Genomic DNA, 23,229 nt, shown 5'->3' with positions numbered 1-23,229 from the left:
TTTGTACTCCTGTGTAAAACACCTTCAGAGAACGATTTACTCAGGAAAGTCGGTGTCTTTTTTTCCTCCCCAAACCAAGGCTCGATGGATAACATCCAGTGTTGCAAATATGGTGCTAAGAGACCTCTGCTAACATGAATATCGCTTCCTTTAAAAGTTAAATAGCGTACTGATACAGGAATAAAAATATTGCTGTATCATCTCGATCAATTAAAGTATTAACCACCATTCCAGTTTTTATTTAGACCTATGATTCTCCTTGTAATCACTCATACCTCTAATGTCCGTTATCATTTGATGCCATTCTTTGATCAAAGCTCATCTAAGTAACAGGCGCCCCACCATGCTCTTCACACCAATAGCCACCAATATCCAGGGAATGACTTCGGTTTGTTTTAAGGTTTAAACCACAGAGTTAGAATGTCTCCAGGAATAGCTATTTCAAATCCAGGACCATTTCCTGAGGTCATCGCTAATTTATAAAAGAGGAACCAAACAGGGAGGGCACAAGACCAATAGGGCGAGGGCTGTCTGAAGGGCACGGAAAGAACCACCAAGGACCCACAGTGCACTTAGCTTCCCTCCTGGGCTCCCTGACAATCGACCCACTGTTGGAGAAGGGACAAAGCACAGAAGAGCTGCCAGGAAACTGACCTTACAGGGCACATTTTCTACAGAGATGGCATTAGAAGGACACATAAGTAAAACCTAAGTGTTCTTGTGTGAGCCCCTCACAGTCCCACCCTCAGCCCACTCCTCACCCTTGAGAGCTTTCTCATGCCCACAGCTGCAAGTGTCACGTCTACAAGGGTGACTCCAAAGTCTTTCCAGTGACCTTCAGTCCCATATTCCCACCAGCCCTACACAAGTAACCCTCTCTGTCCTCCAATTCGACCTCTTTATATCTGATCCCACTAGGTGTCCTCCTACCAACGCTGCTGCTTCCCCCAACTCCAGTGGAGGGTTTCTTGCTCCAACCAGTCACCCATGCTTGAACTCTCACAATCATTTTGACTCAGCCCCACGTGTCCTAGAGTCAACCATTCATCAAATCCTTGCATCTTTCTTTTTACCAGCCTGTTTCTTATCTATTTTCTTATTGTTCCCTAGACTCTGAAACTACTGCAAAACCCATAATAGGTTTCAACTAAATATCCACAAACTAGAACTTAGCAAAGTCTTACCACAAAACTGTAAATTGGTTGATAAGGCTATTTCCATCTTACCAATAAGCAATCAGAAGTTCCACGAATGAAAAGACCTGCCCGAGATCAAGCTGCCAAGAAAGAGGATGGCTTTGCCCTCCTGTCTTCTGTGTCAACTCTCCAGGCCTATTCCACCTACCACAGTGCGCTGCACTGCACAAAAAGAAGGTCATTTCTCAGGAAGCCCCGTAGTAAGTGTCTGGTGCAGGGCTTCTGTCCATGGCCAAGTGGCAGGATAACTTTTCTTTGGGTTGCTACTGTCGTTGGTATTCATTTGTATTTAATGAGCTCCTACTGTGTACCAGACATCGTTAGGCCACTTGACTTTCTTTTCTTCATTTTTGTTCCATCTGATTAATCTCATTTGCTCCTCCTGCCTTTACAACACAGGTATTATTAATTTCATTTTACACTTGGAAAGGGTCTCGGATTTTACGTACTTATTCATAAATACACACCTAGAAAGTGAAACGATTCAAAACCAGGAATAACTGGCTCTGAGACCTAGAAGAGCCCCTAACCCACATCACTGAGCAGGAACTCCTTTGTGGTTTAAAAAAATAAAATCAAGTCAGCATTATACTACTGTGGAAAGAAGCCAGAGAGAGAAAAATGAGAACCTCTTTTTTGACCAAACAAATTTAAAATGTAGAAGAAAAGGATTAAAGAGATTACTGAAGCAACAGCAACCAGCTCATGAAGCCACGAGGCAGCAGAGCTTCCCACCACGAATGGCAGAAGAGAAGCCGGGAGCTCCGTGGGCACCAGATCTCTCCAATTTCACAACATCAAAATGTTGTTCTCTGTCACCAGCTTCACTAATGTCACATTATTTTTAATTTATTCTTTTATATTTATATATTATATTAAAGTGGCTTCAAGTTTAAACTGGGATGCTGAAACAATTTTTCAAATCGCATTTCAACAAATTTCTACTTCTTCTTTCACATGAATTCTTCCTAAGTGGACAAACAATATGGATAGAGAAAAACTGAGGAAGAAAGAGAATAATTTCCAAACACTGCATTCCATTTGAGAAAGGGGAGAAAAAAATAAGAGCAAGACAAAAAAGTCCCCACAAATATTAAATTCAGAGTGAGCTGAAGACAGACTGAAGTGCTTCCCTCAGGCAGATCAGCTGCACGCAGATGTAATTCACCTGTTCCGCCGTACCGTTGGTATCCTGAGCAAGATCTGAAAGGAAAACTAGGAAGCTAAGATATAAAATAGATCTATCACACTACAAAGGTTATCTCAAAAACCAGCTTCATATATTTCAGGGAACCAAAAAAACAAGTTTCTGCCATGTCACTGTATTTGCTATTTCTTTTTCTCCTGTCCAAACCCAAGCTCAATGGAAATGGACAATATTCAGCTCTGTTGATGGTCACAGTGACAACATTTGTGCCTTAAGAACTTACTGATTGGAGCTGTGGTCATCTGCTGATAAGCCTGCAGCGAGAAGCACCCAGACACAAAGGAACCCATTGAAACGGGTGTAACTGTAAGTCTCTAATTATCCTTTCTAATTTTGGAGCCATGTGACAGGACTTCACACAGCACCACTGACCCCTGGTCAGCCTGAGTGCCATGTAGCTGGACCACACAGGGAGGGGATGCTTCTCTTTGCTTCTTCATTAAAATACTGTGTTCCATGCGTAGGGTGAGCTGTTTCTGGCTGACATGTGGCTCACGGATCAACAGGCAGGCAGAGCACCTGGGAGAATGTATTAGGCTGGTGCAAAAGTAATTGCAGTTTGCCATTGAAAGTAATGACAAAAACCTTAATTATGTTTGTGGCAACCTCATAGTCCGTCCAGATTTATTCCAGGATTTTAAGAGGCTTTTTCACCTTACACAGAGTGAGCTGCTTGATGTCACAAAGGTATTTAATACTTTTAAAGACAAATAGACAGGCACTCAAAAAAAAAAAAAAAATGTCTTTCCCAGCTGGATACTAGAATATTATAGATTTGGAATATTTTCTTCTTTGACTTGAGTAGGGAGAGTAACAGGGATGAACAATGTCCCTCTGGCCACCAAAGGACGGCTGAGCCCAAGCCTGGAAGGCATTTCTGAGGGAAAGAACTAAGTGCTACAACACCCCAGTCAGCTTTCCCCACCTCTCTCACCTTTCTTTAAACGAGCAGTTCAGCCGAGAACAATGTCATCCTGTGTTCAGAAAAAAATCACTGTCCAATACTGCCACTGAAATAATCTTTAATGACAAAGTAAAGACAGATGTTGAAACAGAAAAGGATTTAAAAGGAAATCAAGGCAATACCAAAGCAAATACATTTTTGTTTTGCTGAAGATACCTGGTCTTGTTCTAGATCTACCATGAAATCATTATCACTTGGTCCAGTTCAGCACAGTCCAGGAAGAGCACGGGCTCTGGAGGCTGACTGCCTGTGTTCGAGGGCTGAGCATGCCACTCACCATCTGTGTGACCTTGAGCAACTTACTCAGCCTCTCTGCACCTCAGTTTCCTTATTTGGAAAATTAGAACACTAATAGTTCCTTTCTTCCTCCTAGCTCATGATGAGAACCAAACATCATGTGTTTACTAAATAAATAAAACCTATGGGCTACATATGACACACAATTATATTCAGAGACTAGCTAAAGCAATATTTTTTACAAGCTAACGACTAACACTTTATACATTAAAATCAATACTTAATCTCCTTGGTTCACATCTCCCAAATATCAAGAAGGCGTGATCAGGGGAGAATTCATTAGTCTTATTCCTTGTCTTTTGTGCCTTCCTCAGAGCTCACTTTATCCCATGTGCTCAGTCCCCCACCTCTAGCAAGGAAGCAGGAAAGGCAGGTGAACACAGATGGAATGGAGGCATGGGCACTGCTTTTACTTATCACTTTTCTTTTGTAAACATATTAATACAATTGAAATTTTTTTTTTCCTTTAATTCTAACAGTTGGGCCCCCAGTGCTTGGCTGAAGGACAGGCTTAATACCTCAATGTCCACTTCCTTACCTCCGCAGAGGGATATTTCAACATAGATGAAATTTTAAAAGGCCAGCTCACTGATTGCTTTAAAAATATGTGGAAATATGTTTACTATTGACCTGGTAAATTTTCCCTCAAATTGAACGCATACACTGCCACCACCACCACCAAAAGCAGCTCTACATTGAGAACTTAGTTTCTTGAAAACAGATCATCTCAGACTTCCAGCTTTATCGACACATGGCATGAGAGAAATCAGATCAAAAGAAGAATAATAATATGAGAGAACCAACACCTAGCACAGTGAATGAATCTGGCCTAGGAGTCAGGTGACTTGAATTCTAGTACAGTATCTGTCACAAGACAGGCTTTGGGTAATATATCCCACCAAACTGGAATACAGATTCTATATTATTTAAAAAACTTTTTTAAAAAAGCTATCTGAGGCCCATTCAAGTAGTAAAATGTCCTAATTCTCTAACCCAGAATACTAACACAATTCTTTTGTGGTTGGAGCTTCTCCAAATCACCAAGGAAGGCAGAAGGGGTAAAGAAAAATATGAGTTTTCTAGTTTCCTTAAAATTTATTAGGATCATTAAACCTGCCTTGAATAGAGGCATACATCAGAAAATAAAGCTTCCTCCACCTATAACCACGTATTATCATATGCCAACCTCAAATAACACAAAATGGGGGGTCCCACCAAGCTTGTCTGTCCAAGCCACTGGCAGTGCTCAGCGCACGGTAGGATGACCACCGTCAGGAATTGTACAGGAGGAGTGCCCGGGCTCGGGCAGAAGTGAGCTGGCACGTCACCAAGGTGCTTGTCACTCAGCACTAGAATGTGGTCCTTTACTACTAGACAAGATCTCCTGGTTTGACAATGAAGGGACACAGCTGAAACTTTATCTCAACACGGCCTGAAGGATACCACTGTTTAAATCTGAGATGCTAAAACACTATAACCTACTCCAATACTCTCTCCCAACTATTTAACTCTGTCCATCCTCGTGACTGGCACCCATGCTGGCCCAAACGATGACAACCTCCCATTCTAAGTGCACAAGCCGCACATTTAACAAACCTTTCACCCAATTCCTTCACTGATGTTCATCTCTTGGCTTCACTTACGACCACTCCCTGTAGCTTCTGCAGTGAAGCCTCTCGGCCCAAAACTCTTCAGTTCCCCAAACCTGGTCTGTCTTCCACTCACCCAAAACTCTTCAGTTCCCCAAACCATGTTTGGTCTGTAATATAAACAACTTCCACTCACCCTAGAAAACTGAGTTGGGATTTCCATGAAATTATCTGCAAAAAAAAAAAAAAAAAAAAAAAAAAAAAAAAAAGAAAACTGAATTTCCATGAAATTATCTGCAAACCTTTCCTACAGCATTTTATCGCAATTTGCAGTCCTCAGAGATGACGTTGAAAGGGGAGGACTAAGGTGGCACCCTCCGCCGAGGAGCACCGCCTTGCAGGGACACTGTTTTCAGGGATGCTTCCTCTCCAGGACTCTTCCACTGACAGACATTCTGATCTCAGAGATACAGGAAGTCTAGATGTGGACTAACCAGGCAACCAGTTCATATGCACACATTTACCCAGGCTCTGCTTTGTACCATGTCCTGTGTGAGGTGCTTTAGTCTCTATTAACCCTTTAAATCTCACGGCCTCACAACACTCTGGATCGTTAACCCCATTTCGTAAATAAATAAATCAACTTTCAGAGAAAATAAGTGGCTTGCTCAAGTAATTCAGACCAAAATCTTGTTTTGGCACCTTGTTCTTTTTATTCTCACTGTAACCCAATAAGACAACCGATATCCCCCAATCCATTTTCACAAGGAAATGCATTGCTACAGTGTCACAAGGTGCCAATCTTGAATTTGCTCATCCAATGAACTATTAACCTTCAAATTGGTTATAGAAAATGCTCAGCACAGGACAGACTGCCCAAAAAGAGAGGTGCATTGAAAACCTGTATTACTAGCTTTTTTTTTTTTTAAACAAAAAGCACTGGTATTATTTCATATAGCTTTCAACAGTTTTAAAATAGTTGATCACCATTTAACACCCCCCACCAGCTCCATACAAACACACACACACACACACACACACACACACACACACACAAATATATCAAAACAAAATTCATAAAATTGTCACAGGTAGATAACCTGAGGATGATGAGCATGAAGAAATGAAATGCTGGGTAATCGATAAATAGATGTGGAATCCACAGATGACAGGCAAGGTGCATACAACGTACAAAATGTGTCATTTTATCTCCCAGATAGACTAAAATCCTAAAGTAGAGAGAGAAAATAAATACGCAGCCTAGACCAAGATATCAGCTCTCTCAAGCATCTGTCTAATTGGATCCTTCCTTCAACATGTCTGGAACAGGAGGACAGAATAGGACCTCTCAGAGCAAAGGACTGGAAGAGACTTTGCTGACTGCATAGTCCACCACTTTAGTTTCCAGTGAAGGAATCTCTGAGCTAATCAAATAACCTTCTTGAAGTCATCAACCACCCTCAGTGCCAAACTAAAGCTACGATCTCTGTGTTCTTTTCACAGCACCACGTCGCTGCCATTGTCAGAGCTGATATCTCACTCATCACCCCCAAATATTTGTTTGGTATCCAATTTATAGCCATCCAGGAAATACCACAGACTAAAATGATCACAGTTTGCCAATTTGACAAACCACTAAGGTGTGTCCTTCCTGCCCTAAAACTCAAATTACCTTTCACTCACATCATTGGCTTATATCCACAGAAATTGGCCAAATGATTTAAAAATATATTCCACACTCAGATTTCCCAAAGAAGAAACCCTACAAAAACCACCAGTATGAAATGTATGAGAATGGGACGAGTACCTTCCCCAGAAAGCAATCTCCGGGGTGCCCTTCATGTAGATGGAGTCGTTGGCATCATTCAGCCCATTGGTGACCCCACTAGAATAGCCCATCACGATTCCACCATCTGCTGACACACTCAGGATATCCTGATGGCCTCCCCCTGATGTCCTCTCCAAGAACTGACCACCTTCTTTAATGCGCTGTTGTATCATTGGAGTGAGGGGCATTTCAAAGCTAAAATAGCTATCAGGCTCTGAGTATAATGTCTCCAGGGACTCCGCACTGTAGTATAAAGAAGTGTTGTCCAAAATGGTTTCAAACTGGGAGCTGTACACATCAGTGGAGTCCTCCGTATATCCAGGCCCGAGGATGTCTTCATCTTCCCCCTTAACGTGCTCCTCTTGTTCAGTGATCCTGGAAAGTAAATAAGAGTGAGGAATTCCAAGATTAGGTTAATGTCTTTATTTTTCCCCCATCAATCATATAAAAAGGACAACATTCTGAAGATCTAACTCTTCTATTCATTGACTTATATCTTAACATATTTGGGAAGGAAGCTATGAAACATAATCAGGTTGAAAAAGTCTCACCATATATGTGGCTAGGACACTATAAATAATTTAATAAAGTTTCAAACTAGCTTCCTAATGTGTGAATACATCTGGTCCAATGAATATGTGAATAAAATATTCAATTCTCATTTTAGCCAACTATACCGTGCACATTCAGATTATTTGCAACTACCAGCATTCCTAATGATAACAGAATCAGATATCATGTAAACTTGATACGGCAAAATTTCGGTAAAAATACACCAAACTTTCATCAGTTGATTAATACTTTCTGATTTAAATAAGGCCAAATGCTCTCAAGCAAATGACTACATCAGAAGCCAAGAGCTGCCCCCTGCTGACAACACAGCAGCACTGCAGAGAGATTTCAGGTCCAAAATTAGATAGCCAACGAACAGCCTAACAAAAGCCAACAGAAGCCAAGGCTAACCAAAGCCTTGAGATATTAGAAACAGCTCAAAAGTCAATATACAGGGTGGGGCATTCACTTCGGCACACAAATGTGAACAATTAATGTGCAGCATGTTCTTCAAATATTAAAAATGAACATTAGGATAACTAAGTAAAAAAAACTTGGGAGATAGATAACTAGGAAGAGCAAGAGGTCAAGAGTTAGAAAAACCGGAAGCTGAACTTTGGCTATCTCAATTACCAGCTATATCACTTGAAGCAACTTTACTTAACCTCTCTGAGCCTCAGATTCCTACAAATAGGAATAAAATAGAAATAGGAATTATCTATTAAGCATCTCATAAGTCATCCACATTCCCAGGTATTACTGGAATCCACATTCAACATTGCAACTGGTTTGTTGTTTTTAAATACTGAAGGTCAGCCATGGACTAAATGCTATGTTCTTAATGGCTTCCCACTGCACTTGGCATAAACTGGACCGTTCCTAAGATGATGCTCCTCTCCACCTCTCCACACTCACTGCACCCCATTCTCCCCTGCTCTTTTTTTTGAGATGCAGTCTAACTCTGTCACCCAGGCTGGGGTGTGTTGGTGCAATCTCAGCTCACTGCAGCTTCCGCCTCCCAGGTTCAAGTGACTCTCCTGCCTCAGCCTCTCAAGTAGCTGGGATTACAGGCACGTAACACAACGCCTGGCTAATTTTTGTATTTTTAGCAGAGACGGGGTTTCACCATGTTGGCCAGGCTGGTCTCGAACTCCCGACCTCAGGTGATCCACCCGCCTCGGCCTCCGAAAGTGCTGGGATTACAGGTGTGAGCCCCCATGCCCAGCCTCCCCTGCTCTTCAGGCATCAGCCACACAGGTTGAGTTTCACATCTTCAAGCCTGGCACAGGCCTTGGCTTCACACATCTGCAGGAAGCACACACTAGTCAGGGAGCTCGGCAGCCTCCTGTGCACATGCTGTTCCCTCTGCCTGGAATATTCTTCCTACCCCTTCTCTGCCTGGCAAACTCATTCCTTCCTCATGTCTCAGTTTAATTTCCATTTCCATAGAAAAGCTTTGTCCAAGCCATCAACTGAACTGGCCTCTCCCCTCCATCCAAATTATTCTTTCTCGCAGGTCTCTGTTCTTTTCCTTCACAGAACCTAGCACACTTTGTGATCCTATACCTATTAGCATGTTTATGTGATCAATGTTTATCTTCAGCGATAAATTCCATGAGGACAGTAACCGTGAGCCGCATCTATTTTGAACATTCTTTTATGCCCAGCATCTTGCAGTGTCAGGACATAGGAGACAACCGAAAAATATTTGTGGGAAGAAAAGAGGAATGAATTATTAATCTGAACAACAGTAAAAGTATATATTCCAGTGGGAATATAAACACTGGGCCACATGCCACATATCAAGGCCGCTTTGGAGGGAAGTCTGGAGAGCTGATGGGTTGGGGAGGGGAGTGGGAAGGATCCTGCCAGCGATCCCAAAGAAGCAACACTCTCAATGGGTTTGTTAACTGCAGAGGAAAAGGCATTTCCTTACACCGAACAAGAAAACAAGAAACAACCCTCGGCTTTGACACAGATGCTCTCCTGTATAAACTATAAAACATGGTGTCATGACGACTGACAGAAGAAAAGATGGTACCAATTAGAGGTACAGTACACAACAAATGACTACGATCGAAGGGAGTGGAGAAAGATGGGTCATGTCTGCCATTTATCCAGAGTCTAAGCTAGTGTAGATGTCAGAAATGCAGAGAAAGACCAGGAAATACCACATGACGCCAAGTTTCACTCATAAAGGCCATAAATCTCATAAGTGGGAGTTAAACAATGAGAACATACGGGCACAGGGAGGAGAGTATCACCCACCGGGCCCTGTCAGGGGGTTGGGGGGCAAGAGGAGGGATAGCATTAGGAGAAATACCTAATGCAGATGACGGGTTGATGGGTGCAGCAAACCACCATGGCACATGTATACCTATGTAACAAACCTGCACGTTCTGCACATGTAGCCCGGAACTTAAAGCATAATTAAAAAAATAATAATAAAAGCCATAAATCAAAATATATGCTACTTGTGAGAAGAAGAAATTCCCATGTGAATACCAAGGATAAACTGAATTATAAAATCCACTTCTGAACCCCTGAGATGTCATTTCTAAACATAGGAAGCGGCCAACACAGTGGCTCACGCCTGTAATCCCACCATTTAGGGAGGCCAAGGTGGGAGGATCATTTCATGCCAGGAGTTTGAAACAGCCTGGGCAACACAGTGGGACCCCATCTCTACAAAGAAGACAACAGTTGGCCAGGCGTGGAGGTGCACATCTGTACTCCCAGCTACTCAGAGGGCTGAGATAGGAGGATCTCTTGAGCCTGGAAGGTCAAGGCTGCAGTGAGCCATAATCACACCACTGTACTCCAGCCGACAGAACGAGACCCTGTCTCTGTATAAATAAACAAACAAACAAACAAAGGAAATTGAGTGGACCCAGAACCTCTGTGTACATACATGTACGTAGGCTGGACTGAAGGCATTGGTGTTATACCCAGAAGAAATGCCAAGGTTGGAAGTACCAGCTACATAGGGTGTGTCAAAAGAGTCCAAACCTTTTCATATTACTAAAGATTACGGTGGGGTATGTTAGTTACCTTGATGTTGGAAAACTTGAAATCTGTCAAATGTTAAGAAAATGTCAGAAAAGAATTCACAGTGTAGTGTTCACAGTCTGTTCAGAACTCTGTTTCCCTGGTCCATGCCTAATGGATGACTTTATAACGAGATCACTTTAATACCTGAGAAGCTTAGGAGGAATCTTAGCTTAGAAGGACCTAGCTTATAGTAGCTCCTCTTATATTCTATGATAACAAGGACCCAACGTTTTGTGATTGAGTTCTCCTATCAGGCACAGGATAACGGTTTTCTATGGTAAGTACCAGGCAGCTCAGACAGCTACTCTGGGAGCTCACCTTTCCTTGTCTCTCTCTGGTTCAGGTGTCTTCTCAAGACGCTGTTTGTTTTCCTTTAGGAAGACTTCATCCTCTCCACTCTCATCAAGACGCACAGGGGAAAATGTCCTCGAGCTAGTGCCAGGCCTCTCTGAAGGAGCTTTCCAGGACTCATCCCAAACATGGTCAGTTAAACGACTTGAATGACACAAACCAGCTGATGAGATGAGACGGCACGGCACTTTGGAAAACTCTTTGCTTTCAGGAGAGGCTGTTCTTTGCAGTGATGTCTCAGAATCTACAGGATGCTGGGTCTCTCTCTTATCTCCTCCTGTCCACAGTATCTCCACTCCTTGAAATTCCACATGTTTGACCCGGCCTGGGCGTCCCATGGAGCTGCTTTGATCACATCCCCCTGGGTGCTCTCTCCCAAGAGCAGACCTCTGCTCTTTTAAGAAACCAACACTGCCTGCCGAGTGGCAGGTCACCGCTGAGCTCCCGAGGGAGGCCACAGGACAAGATGGCTCCTGCACACAGAGCGCCCCCTTCCTCCCATTATTCATTATCTGGGGAAGCCCTGCCTGAGTGTCTCCAGTTAACAGCGCGGTCAGATCCTTCTGGATGCTCAAATAAAAACTTTCCTCCGTCGTTACTTCAGCTGAAAGAGGTATTTCTGGTGCTTTTTTTTGGCCAGCAGGGAGCAGTTTGTTGACTCTCTGTGTTTTATGACTGGCAGTGTCCAGCTCTTTTTCCACCTGCTGAACTGAAAAACTAGAAACAGCATCTTGGTCCAGTACCTTTGTAGCCTGTAATGTTCCGGAAATGATTCTGGCTTCTGTGGCTTTCAGAGCTGAAATCAAAGAGTCAATGGGCTGTAAACTTTGTTCCTTGAGGTGACGCTGAGAGGGGGCCTCTCTGACATCTTTTGGTCCTTCTGTAACACTGTCGAGCCCAGAGTGGCAGCCAGTAAGAGGCTGGACACCATGCTGCTCTTGCGGGTGGCATGGCAGAGTCTCACCATCAAACTCCAGAGAAGCCCTTAGGCCATCTCCACCTTCCTCCATGGTTCCATATTCTGGAAATTCATTTGTGACATTTGGTGGGAGTAAAGTGCTTCCTCCATGATCACCTGTGAAAAGAACACAATGGACACATGATTTGTTGTAGAAAGACAGGGCCCAGGAGGTAACGATGCATATTCACACAGATTAGGCACTCAGTAATACTTATTCACTTGATTGCTGCATTATATCTGTCCTCCCACCACCCTGTAACACATACTTCTCATGACACTGCAGTGACCCATTCTACTCAGCCTACATGAGTATAACCACAAAGCTTTCAGTATAGAGGGCAGTCTAATGACACCTGCCCTATTTAACTTTGCTTCTGGTGTCCCATACGTGAGGATTCAGTAACTCAGTTGCTTCATTTGCAAAAAGGGATTACAATAAGGATATGTACCACCTTCCAAATACCACTTATAAAACAGCAACTAAAATATTTACATTGGACATAGCACTAAAGAGCCCTATGACCCAGCCAGCAATATGTGTGCAGTGCAGTCTCTGAGACAGCCTCTGCAAAACACTTAGCATCTATTTACACTCAGTCAGTATTTTTTCTGCCAGAAGTCTGCCCTTCATTGTTGGGTTTCTGTGGAGGGAAAAAATGCTTTCAAAACATCCCTGAAAAATAAGAATGAAGCCAACATGGAACGAGAAACTTACTGCGCTGATCAAGATTTCCAGGATCCCAACTACAGAAAATGCATTGTTCTCATTTCATTTATTTTCTCAATTGACAATAGTTTGTTTATATATATACACATGTATGTTTATATATATAAACTTTATATATATATTATACAACATGAGTGTATATGTATGCATTTAATATATACATACACTTGTAGAGTAGCTAAATCAAGCTAATTAACAACAACATACCAGGACTTTACCTCAGATTTTTGGTGTGTAGTGAAAACACTTGAAACCTACTTACTCTTCTAGCAATTTTCAAGTTTACAATACATCGTTATTAACTATAGTCACCATGTTCTACAACAGACCTCCTGAATTTATTCCTCCTATCTATCTACAATTTTGTATCCTTTGACCAACACCTCCCCAATCCCACCACCTGCCAGTCCCTGGTAACTATCATTCTAGTTTCTGCTTCCAAGAGTTCAACATTTTAGATTCTATATATTAGTAAGATCACCACCTGCATAAAATTTTGTGGCAGCTTATGAAGAACCACAATATATGAAGTAAACGGTATTTAATTAGTATATATTCACTATATTGAACCAAATTTATAATATTTTCTTGTTAAAATGATAGCCAGTGAGAACTGAAGATGGGGACATTCTGACAAACCAAAACTTTAAATTGGGGGTTTACAGAGAGCAGTTATAGTCCTATCAGTCCCAGTATCCAGTCTTCTCCTGAACTTAGTTTTGGTTACTTTGTATCATGAAAACCCTCATCAATGCTGGAAATACAGTGTACTCACTTCTACTTTATGAAAGAGGACATTAGTTGTTACCATTTTTATTTATTTTATTTTATTTTATTTATTGAGATGGAATATCACTCTGTTTCCAGGCTGGAGTGCAGAGTTACGATCTCAGTTCACTGCAACCTCTGCCTCCTGGGTTCAAGCGATTCTCCTACCCGTCTCCAGAGTAGCTGGGACTACAGGTGCGTGCCACCACGCCCAGCTAATTTTTGTGTTTTTTTTTTTTTAGTAGAGATGGGGTTTCATCATGTTGGCCAGGATGGTCTCGATCTCTTGACCTCATGATCCACCCGCCTCTGCCTCCCAAAGTGCTGGCATTACAGCCATGAGCCACCATGCCTGGCCATTGTGACCATTTTTAAACTACTGCAGAGTTACAACCTTCCTATTTTGTGAAATATTTGATAAATGTCTGTAATATGTACACTGAAATGGCTGAAAAAAAGGAAAAAAGACTTGATTCTGCCTGTAATCCCAGCTACTTGGGAGGCTGAGGCACGAGAATCATTTAAACCTGGGAAGCAGAGGTTGCAGTGAGCCAAGATTGCACCACGGTAGTCCAACCTGGACGACAGAGTGAGACTCCATCTCAAAAAAAAAAAAAAAAATTTGATTTCCAAGCCATGCACTAAATGAGGTAACTTGGAAACATCAGTTATCCGAATAACTGACAATTATTAATTACTGATGCAATTACTAATAATAGATGTATTGCTATTTAACACACGGTATCCCCCAGTGTGTTAAATAGCAATACATCTGAGAGTATATGTTGCTTCATATTCCATGTTGTAAAATAATTTGAATATATACACTTTTTTTTTCTTTTTTAAAGACAGGGTCTTACTCTATCATCCAGACTGCAGTGCAGTAGTACGATCATAGTTCACTGCAGCCTCAAACTCCTCTGCTCAAGTGATCCTCCCACACCAGCCTCTCAGGGAGCTGGGACCACAGGTGTGCACCATCATGCCCTGCTAACGTTTTTATTTTTTGTAGAGATGGGGTCTCACTATGTTGCCCAGGCTGGTTTCAAACTCCTGGCCTCAGATGATCCTCCTGCCTTGGCCTTGGGATTACATGCATGAGCCACCACGCCTGACCTGAAATATATTTTTAAAATTACATTCGAATCAAGTGTTGATGGAATCTAACAAGCACTTCTCTGTGATAGTACTTATAATACCTTCTACGGAAGAAAGAACTAATAAACTGTAGCTTGCTTACATCTGAAAAGGAAGCGACTTGTCAAACAATGAACTGAAAAAGACGATAGCTAAAAACAATGAAGAACCATCTTCCTAGGGTGGAATATTGACATTTTCTTTCTTTCAGTAAGGAACACAGTAGGTCTTTTCATGGTTCCACCTTTTAAGATTCAGTCATTTTTAGTATATTCACAAAACTGTACAACTATCACCACTATCTAATTCCAGAACATTTTTATCACTCCCCCCAAAAAACTGTATCCATAAGCAGCCACTCCCTATTTCAGCTTTTCTCAGCCCCTGGTAACTACCAATACACTTTCTGTCTCTATGGAATTGTCTATTCTGGACACTTGATATAAATGCAATCATACAATATACGGCATTATGGGTCTGACTTCTTTCACCTAGGACAAGGTTGTCAGGTGTACTCATGTCGTATCATGTATCAGAACTTCCTTCCTTTTTAAAATTATTTTATATCTATAAAGACAGACAGAGTCTCTCTATGGTTCCCAGGCTGGTCTCAAACTCCTGGTCTCAAGCAAACCTCCCACTTCAGCCTCACAAGTAGCTGCACTACATGTATGCACCACTGAGCCTGGCTGAGAACTTCATTCCTTATTATTGCCACATAATATGTCATCGTAAGCGAACAGTCTTTACTTTGGCCATTCATCAAATGATGAGATAGTAGAGCTGTTTCCACTTGTTGCTATGAATAAAAAATGTGTACATAAGTTTCAGGGTCTAAATATATTTTTTCTTTTCTTTCTTTTCTTTGAGACACGGTCTCACTCTGTCACCCAGGCTGGAGTGCAGTGGCACGATCACGGCTCACTGTAACCCTGACCTCCTGGGCTCAAGCCATTCTCCCACCTCAGCCTCATGAGTAGCTGGGACTACAGGCACAAGCATGCACCACCATGCCCAGCGAATTTTCTTTTTTTTTTTTTTTTTTTTTTGGCAGAGATGGGGTTCCACCACGTTGCCCAGGCTGCTCTCAAACTCCTGGGCTCAAAGGATACGCCTGCCTCGGTCTCCTAAAGTGCTGGCATTACAGACATGAACCACCGCATCTGGTCTACATATATTTTTGATTCTCTTCTGTATACACGTAGAAGTGAAATTTCTGGATCATATAGTAAATCTATGTCTAATATTTTAAGAAACTGCTGAACAGTTTTCCAAAGCAACTGCACTATTTTACATTCCTACAAGCAATGTCTAAGATTCTATTATTGTCTGTTCATTGTTACAGACATCCGAGAAGTGGTATCTCACTGTGATTCTCATTTGCATTTCCCTAATGACTAATTATGTTGAGCACCTTGTCATGTGTTTTTTGGCCATTCGTGCATCTTTTTTAGAGACATGCCCATTTGATAGCTGAATTATTTGTCTTTTTATTACTGAGTTGTAGGAGTTCTTTATCTATTCTGGATATAAGTTCTTTATTAGATATATACTTTGCAAATGTTCTCTCCCATTCTGTGAGTGGTCATTTTTCACTTAATTGATAGTGTCTTTTGAAGCACCAAAGTTTTTAATTTTGCTGAAATCCACATTATCTGTTTTTCCTTTGGTCTCTTGTGCTTTTTGTATCAGATGTAGCAAATCATGGTCTAAACCAAGGTCACAAAGACTACTTTTACGTTGTCTTCTAAGAGTTTTGCAGTATTTGCTATTATATTTAGCTCTCTCATCCAATTTGAATTAATTTTTGTATACGATGTGAAGTAGAAATCCAACTTCATTATTTTGTATGTGGATATCCAGTTGTCCCAGCGCTATCTGTTGAAAACACTATTCTTTCCCCATTGAAAAGTGTTGGTGCCCATGTCAAAACTCAATCGTATACATATATTAATATATATGCAAAGGTTGACTTCTGGACTCTCCATTCCATTGAGCTAGATGCCTATCTTTTTTTTTGGACAGAATCTCACTCTGCCACCCTGGCTGGAGTATAATGGTGCAATCCCAGCTCACTGCAGTCTCAACCTCCTGAACTCAAGTGATCCTCCCACCTCAGCCTCCGAGTAGCTGGGGCTATAGGCGTGCACCACCCTACCTGGACAATTTTTCATTCTTTTAAGAGACAGGGTCTCACTACATTGTCCTGGCTGGTCTTGAACTCCTAGGCTCAAGTGATCCCTCCCACCTCAGCCTTCCAGTGTCGGGATTACAGGCATGAAGCACCACACCTGGCTAGATGCCTATCTTTACGCCAGAATAACACTGTCTTCACTACTGTAGCTTTGCAGTAAGTGAAATCTGGAAGTGTGAGTCTCCTCCAACCTTGTTCTTCCTTTTCCAGGTTGTTTAGGTCACTCTGGGCCCCTTGAATTTCCCATGACTTTTAGAATCAACTCGTCAGACAGCTGTGATTTTGACAGGGGCCGCAACGAATCTATACAGTATCGGCTTCTTAACAGTATTACTATTACATCTTTTGTTCCATGACCATGGGCTGTCTTTTCATTTATTTAATCTTCTTTAATTTCTTTCAGCCATGCTTTTTTTTATAATTTTAAATGTACAAATTTTCAATGTATTCCCCTAAGATTCTATTTCTTTTGATACTGCTTTTCAAATTTCTTTAGATCATTCATTAGCCGTGCATAGAAATTCAATTTGTTGCTGTATGTGAATCTTACATCCTACAATCTTGCTTAACTTGGAGCATATAATAACATATTTGTAGATTCCTCAGGATTCTACATACCAGATCATGTTGTCTGTGGATAAAAGCTTTACTTCTTCCTTTACAATCCCAATCCATCTTTCCTAATCTAGTCTCTCTCAACTCCCTTTCACATGTTATACCACTGCCTCGAAACTGAAGGAGGGGGCAGCCCATGAATACCCTGAAAAGATTTCTTCTAATCCTAATACACACTGGAAATAAGCTTAAGCATACATCCATTCTGAATAAGTAGATATACACATGCTCCTTTGCCTTTGTTCAACTTCTTTTCTCTACCTGACATACTTTTTCTTTCCATTTCAACATAAATCAGATTATTTTCACATTTCAAGACCTAAGCCAAATCCCCTGCCTCTAATTAAGCCTTCTCTTGCTCACCAACTCTTGAAAAAAGTTCTCTCCTCTGCATACATAAAAGTCAAAAAGACTTTCGCTGTATGGTATATACAGTGTAAATATACAAAACAAATGAGCATAATGTTACTCACACCTTAAAGCTTCCAAAGGCAATAATGTTTAACCCATCATGAAGTGTTTTAAGAAAACTGACCATAGTGGCCGCTGAAGCTGTATTTATCAACAGCACTAATACATATTACAGTGAAATCCATTCAACAAAGGGAAGAAAAGTGAAACTTAGTCACTCGGGAGCCCACTTTGCTTTAACAGTTTCAATTGCCCTCTGAAAAAAAAAAAACACAACTGAACAGTGGCCCCAAGAGAAGTGACCAAAAGATATCAAGGGGCCTCAGAGAAATCTGATCATTCCTTCACCCTATTTTTAGCAGTTTTCATTGAAATGTCCCTCAGAAAGGGGCGGCAAATGCAACAATTGTGGGCAAGTGCTTGTGATGTCTGATCTAACAACTTGGCAACTGGTCAAAGAAAATGAGGTCAGATAAGAGGGAGAAAGGGCGAGGCAAAGCCCTGCATGACAGACTGCTCGCTTTATTATTAAATATTTGAGTAGTTTCTCCTGGTCTATGTTTACTGTTCTAAGAACTGGAATAGACGAGGGAAGACAAATGTTCTGAGAGGCGAAATGACCTAACCAAGGTCAGTAAAATGATGTTCAGTAAAGTACTGTTTTGGAACTGTAAGTCAGGACTAAATTTCTAGTCTTCTGTCTCTCAGGAGGAAAAGCCTGGGAGCAACTCAGGGACACTGAACTGTGAGAGACCATCATTCGTCATCGCTTTTTTGCTTTTTTGAGATAGGGTGTCACTCTGTTGCTCAGCTGGGGTGCAGTGGCACGATCATAGCTCACTGCAGCCTCAACCTCCATCCGTGCTCAAGTGATCCTCCAGCCTCAGCCTCTGGAGCAGCTGGAACCACAGGCATGTGCCACCTCGCCCGGCTAATTTTTATTTTTTTATTTTTTTGAGGAGACAGGGTTTCCCTATGTTGCCCAGACTGGTCTTGAACTCCTGGGCTCAAGTGATCCTCCCACCTTGGCCTCCCAAAGTGCTGGGATTACAGGCATGAACTAATGCATTCAGCCAAGACCATCATTTCTAAGAGCAGTAATGTTAACAAATATAATGAAGAATAAAACCAGAAATGTTTTAGTTGTAGCTTCTGGGTAGAAACAGCCTTAATCATCATGTCCCTAAGGATTCAGCATAACAGCAAGAATTGCCTTTCAAATAAGGCATCCTCTGTCACACCCCACAAGCAGTTTATTTTTGCTGTTTGTATTGGTTATCGCAACTTGACTATCTTTAACAACACACAAAATATGGCAGAGTATCAATCCTGACCTTTTACTTAGAATTTCTGATTTATTCCTTACGTTTAAAAATTGGGACTATATGCTAAGATAATTATTTTTTTAAAAAAAGACCAAATTCTTCTTTTAAGATTTTTTTAAGCTGCTCCCTTTTAAAATAGGGCCATAGATACTTCCTATTAAATGCCCATTGTTTCCAAAATTCATTCACGCATTCAGCAAATATTGATTACCTGCCATGTACTAAACACAGGGGATTCAAAAGTGAGTATTTTCAGAACCTGAGACGTCTGTTTGGCATGTTAGAAAGCTCGCCTTGGTAGAATGTGAAGGAGGTGTAGCAGAGAGGGTACGAGCATAGACTCAGGAACAACCACGCAGGCTTCTGGCAATAGTACAGGTGAGAGACGGTGAGTGCTGGAGCCAGAACACAGGCAGAATAGACAGGAACAAAGATGCAAGGGGTGCTGCATCTCCCACGACACTCTACCTGGACCAGCATCCATGCCCATCATCTCCTCATCTCCTCTGCCCCAGTCCCCTCTAGCTTCAACATGGCCTCTGCCAACTGCTGTGAGCCTTTACACCAAACGTGTTAACACTTTCCCTTTCAGTCTACATCTATTACTAATGTAACAATCCACCAAAAACACTTCCCCTCCAGCGAGCCTTCCTGAATTAGTCCTACCCGAATTTGGTCTCCTATGTGTGACAAAGGGACTTAGGGACTTGCTAGATATAAAAAAAGAACTTTAGCACGTACCTAAATATAAACCACACACTAGTAGAATGTGAATTAATAAAGAGTTCATACTTTACTGCGTGTATTTTTCCCCTTAAAGAAATGAAAAAGGTAGTGTAGAGTGTGGAGGAGGGAAGAGACAAGAAGAGTTTTCACATTCATGTGAAATACATGTACTTTTTGGAGGTATCTATTTATACTCCATTAGAAGCCACACTTTTCTATCGGAGACTCTATCTGCTGCTTTGTGTATCTGGTCAGATTCCTAACAAATCGTGTTTCGTGTTGTTTAGCAAAGATGCTTTTCCTGCAATGACATATAAATCCACTGATTTTTTTAAGACCTTTTTTCTTTTGATTTAATATAATGAGAAAGAAATGAGATACATTTGAATGTTAACAGGATGAATTTCAGGAGTGCTTTGGGTTATATATTAAGTAGTCATCTGTTTCTGGAACACAGGGACAGAGCCGTAATAAAATGGAATGGGATAGAAAGAAATTTCTTCAAATTGTGAGAAAATAAGCCTGCTCCGTAAGATTGACTGCAGAAAAACCATGGCCTTTCTGAGAATTATCCTGTTTGAGAAGCAGTAAATCAAACAGGTTTTCTTCCACTCTGGCTAGCAAACTCCTTAAAAGACAATAGTTGAAGAAAAACAAAATACAAGAACTATTTGCCCCATCTACTGTAGACTCGGTCACTGTAAGCTGAAATTTGAACCAGATAAAACCGTTTTCATGAGGGATTCTCAGCAATAGGACATACATTTTCCAAGACCCTATGACAGTGACATCTATGCCTAGGTTCTTCAGGAGAGCCACAATTATGGATTCTATGTACATATATTTTCTAGAACCTGGGACCAGTCATGCCATTTTTTAGAAAAAGGTTTTTGTTTTGTCTTGTATTGCTTTGTTGCCACAAAAATATAAACTCTAAAAGGCAACAACTTTATTTGCTTTCTTTACAACTATATCTCCAGAGCCTATAACAATATTACCTAGCAAAATGGATATTTTTGTTGAATCAATCAATTATGAATGTCCCAGAACCCACAGGACACCAATTAATAGAAGCTGAAAGCCAGATGAGGTGGCTCACGCCTGTAATCCCAACCCTTTGGGAGTTTGAGGCAGGAGGTTCGCTTGAGCTCAGGAGTTCAAGACCATCCTGGGCAAACAGGGAGACCTCATCTCTACGAAAAATTTAAAAACTTAGCCAGGCGTGGTGGTGTGTGCCTGTGCTCCCAGTTACTTGGGAGGCTGAGGTTAGAGGATTGCTTTAGCCTGGGAGGTTGAGGCAGGAATGAACTGTGATTGTGCCCCTGCCCTCCAGCCTGGACAACACAGCAAGACCCTGTCTCAACAAACAAACAAACAAAAAACTTTAAGACAGAAGCAAAAAAACAGCCTCCTTAAACACAAGCAAAATACTACATGTTACTGTCACCCAAGTCCTACCCGCTGCTTCTAAGTCCAGGCTTGAAAAGGATTCGGGAAACAGTAGGGTGCTTCCTGATGTGAGAGCCAGCTCTTTCTCTCATTTACTCAGCAGACATTTCTTGTGGACCATGAATGCATCAAGCGGCAGAGAAAAGAGCAACAAACAAGAGCAACTTGGCCTCTGTCATCAAGGAGCTTACAATCCAGCACCTCCATCTATATATACTGTCTGATCGCAAACAAAGTTCAGGCAGTGGTAAATTTCAGTGGAGATAATCTCGGCCTATTCTAGAATTCAGCATGATCCTACATGAGCTATCACCATTAAGTATAAATTTCTCAATGGATTTCTAACACTGTGTTGTCCAATTTGGTAGCTATATCCACATAAGCCTATTTCCATTTCCATTTAAGTTACTTAAAATTTAATAAAATTGAAAATGTAGTTCCTTAGTGCTCCATACCATATGTAGCTAAAACCTACCATACTCCACTATACAGAGATATAGATATCTATATGTCTATCTATATACAGAGAACATTTCCATCATCACAGAAAGCTCTATTTGAAAGTGCTGTCCTAGAGCCTTTCTACTCAGTGTGGCCTTGAGAAAGCAGCATAGATACCACCAAAGAGGCTTGTTAGAAATTCAGACTCTCAGGCACCACCTCAGACATTCCCAATCACGGTTGGTTTCTAACAAGAATCCCAGAGGATTCATATGCATGTTACAGGATAAGAAACACTGCTCCAGAAAACTACAACAATATCTACAAGTCATTCTGACTACATTTAATGCCTACTTTTTTATTTTAAAAGCGATCACAACTGCCTGCCTCCTAACTCAGAGGTCCAACTGTTCAATCAAATAGACGTCAACTAAAGTAAGTTCCAAGAAAACAATCTCATTCCTGCAAAGAGAAACACTTGATCATTCTGGTCTGGGTTTACCCTCGAATTAGCAAGTGCCCCCGGACCCTTTCCAAGAGAGGAAGAGAATTGCCTCTGCTGTAATATGACCCCCTCTTGATTTTATAGCTCATAGTAAATTTCTCTCACAATGAATGGCCAATGACTCTCTACTTACACAAAAAGATCATGAAATAACTGCAAATGTAAACTTGACCATTAGTCAAAACCTGTATATTATTATTTGTACACAGGCTTAAAAAAATTACATTGGAGCTTAAAGAAATGGGCTCAGGGAAGCACAAAGACTTTTCAAGTTTTAAAAACCAGAATACTTTCCCAAGGTTTTAATGTTCATATCTTTGGATACATTGGTTGTAAAATAGAAATGTATGGGGAAATTCCGTCTGATAAGGTACTATGGAGAATGTACTAAGGGTCTTATAATCTATTTCCTATGAGTATAGTTCATCGGATTTTCAATCCTTTATAAATTATGGCTAACCCAGCCACTAATAATCTGTTTTTCCTCCTTTCTACATATGATATTCATAAATGCAATAACACCTTTGGTGTTCTCTGTTCCCTAATGAATATCAGTTAGTAAACACCTTAAAACTTATGTTAATATTATGTTAATATAAGAAAACTATAAATTAGCAAGCTATTTTAACACTTGAAAATTTATAGAAGCAAGCTTAAAAACACACTCCCCTGACTTGTCAGAAAGGAATTCAGTTCCAAAGACGAGGGCAGGAAAGAGTGACCACTCTGATCCCTTAATGTGAAATTTCATAAATCTGTAAGATTGGAAGATAAACGCTTAATTTACAAAACAAATATAAAGAGCAACCCTTGCAGAGTAAAAAAAAAAAAAAAAAGAAATCTCAAATGCATTTCATCTATAAGTAACTATAATCCTTAACTGTAATAATGATCAATGTTTTTACATTTAATAATCAATAAACTTCACCAGCAAC

General features: G+C 41.0%; 1 protein-coding gene across 5 annotated transcripts in view; it reads right to left on the bottom strand.

The window, feature by feature from the left end:
• The window catches only part of PSD3 (pleckstrin and Sec7 domain containing 3), a 702,311-nt gene that overhangs the window by 329,482 nt on the left and 349,600 nt on the right, over window positions 1-23,229 (bottom strand). For all 5 annotated transcript variants that reach the window (XM_050801835.1, XM_050801836.1, XM_050801837.1 and 2 more), the window contains 2 exons: window positions 11,003-12,110; window positions 7,061-7,456 (listed from right to left, as the gene is read on the bottom strand). In XM_050801835.1, coding sequence (XP_050657792.1) covers window positions 7,061-7,456; window positions 11,003-12,110 — 1,504 coding nt within the window. The remainder of the gene's footprint in view (window positions 1-7,060; window positions 7,457-11,002; window positions 12,111-23,229) is intronic.

Source organism: Macaca thibetana, chromosome 8 (assembly GCF_024542745.1).
Source record: "Macaca thibetana thibetana isolate TM-01 chromosome 8, ASM2454274v1, whole genome shotgun sequence".
NCBI lineage: Eukaryota > Metazoa > Chordata > Mammalia > Primates > Cercopithecidae > Macaca > Macaca thibetana.
Note: the sequence above shows the minus strand (reverse complement) of the source record. Positions and strands in the feature narration are given on the sequence as shown.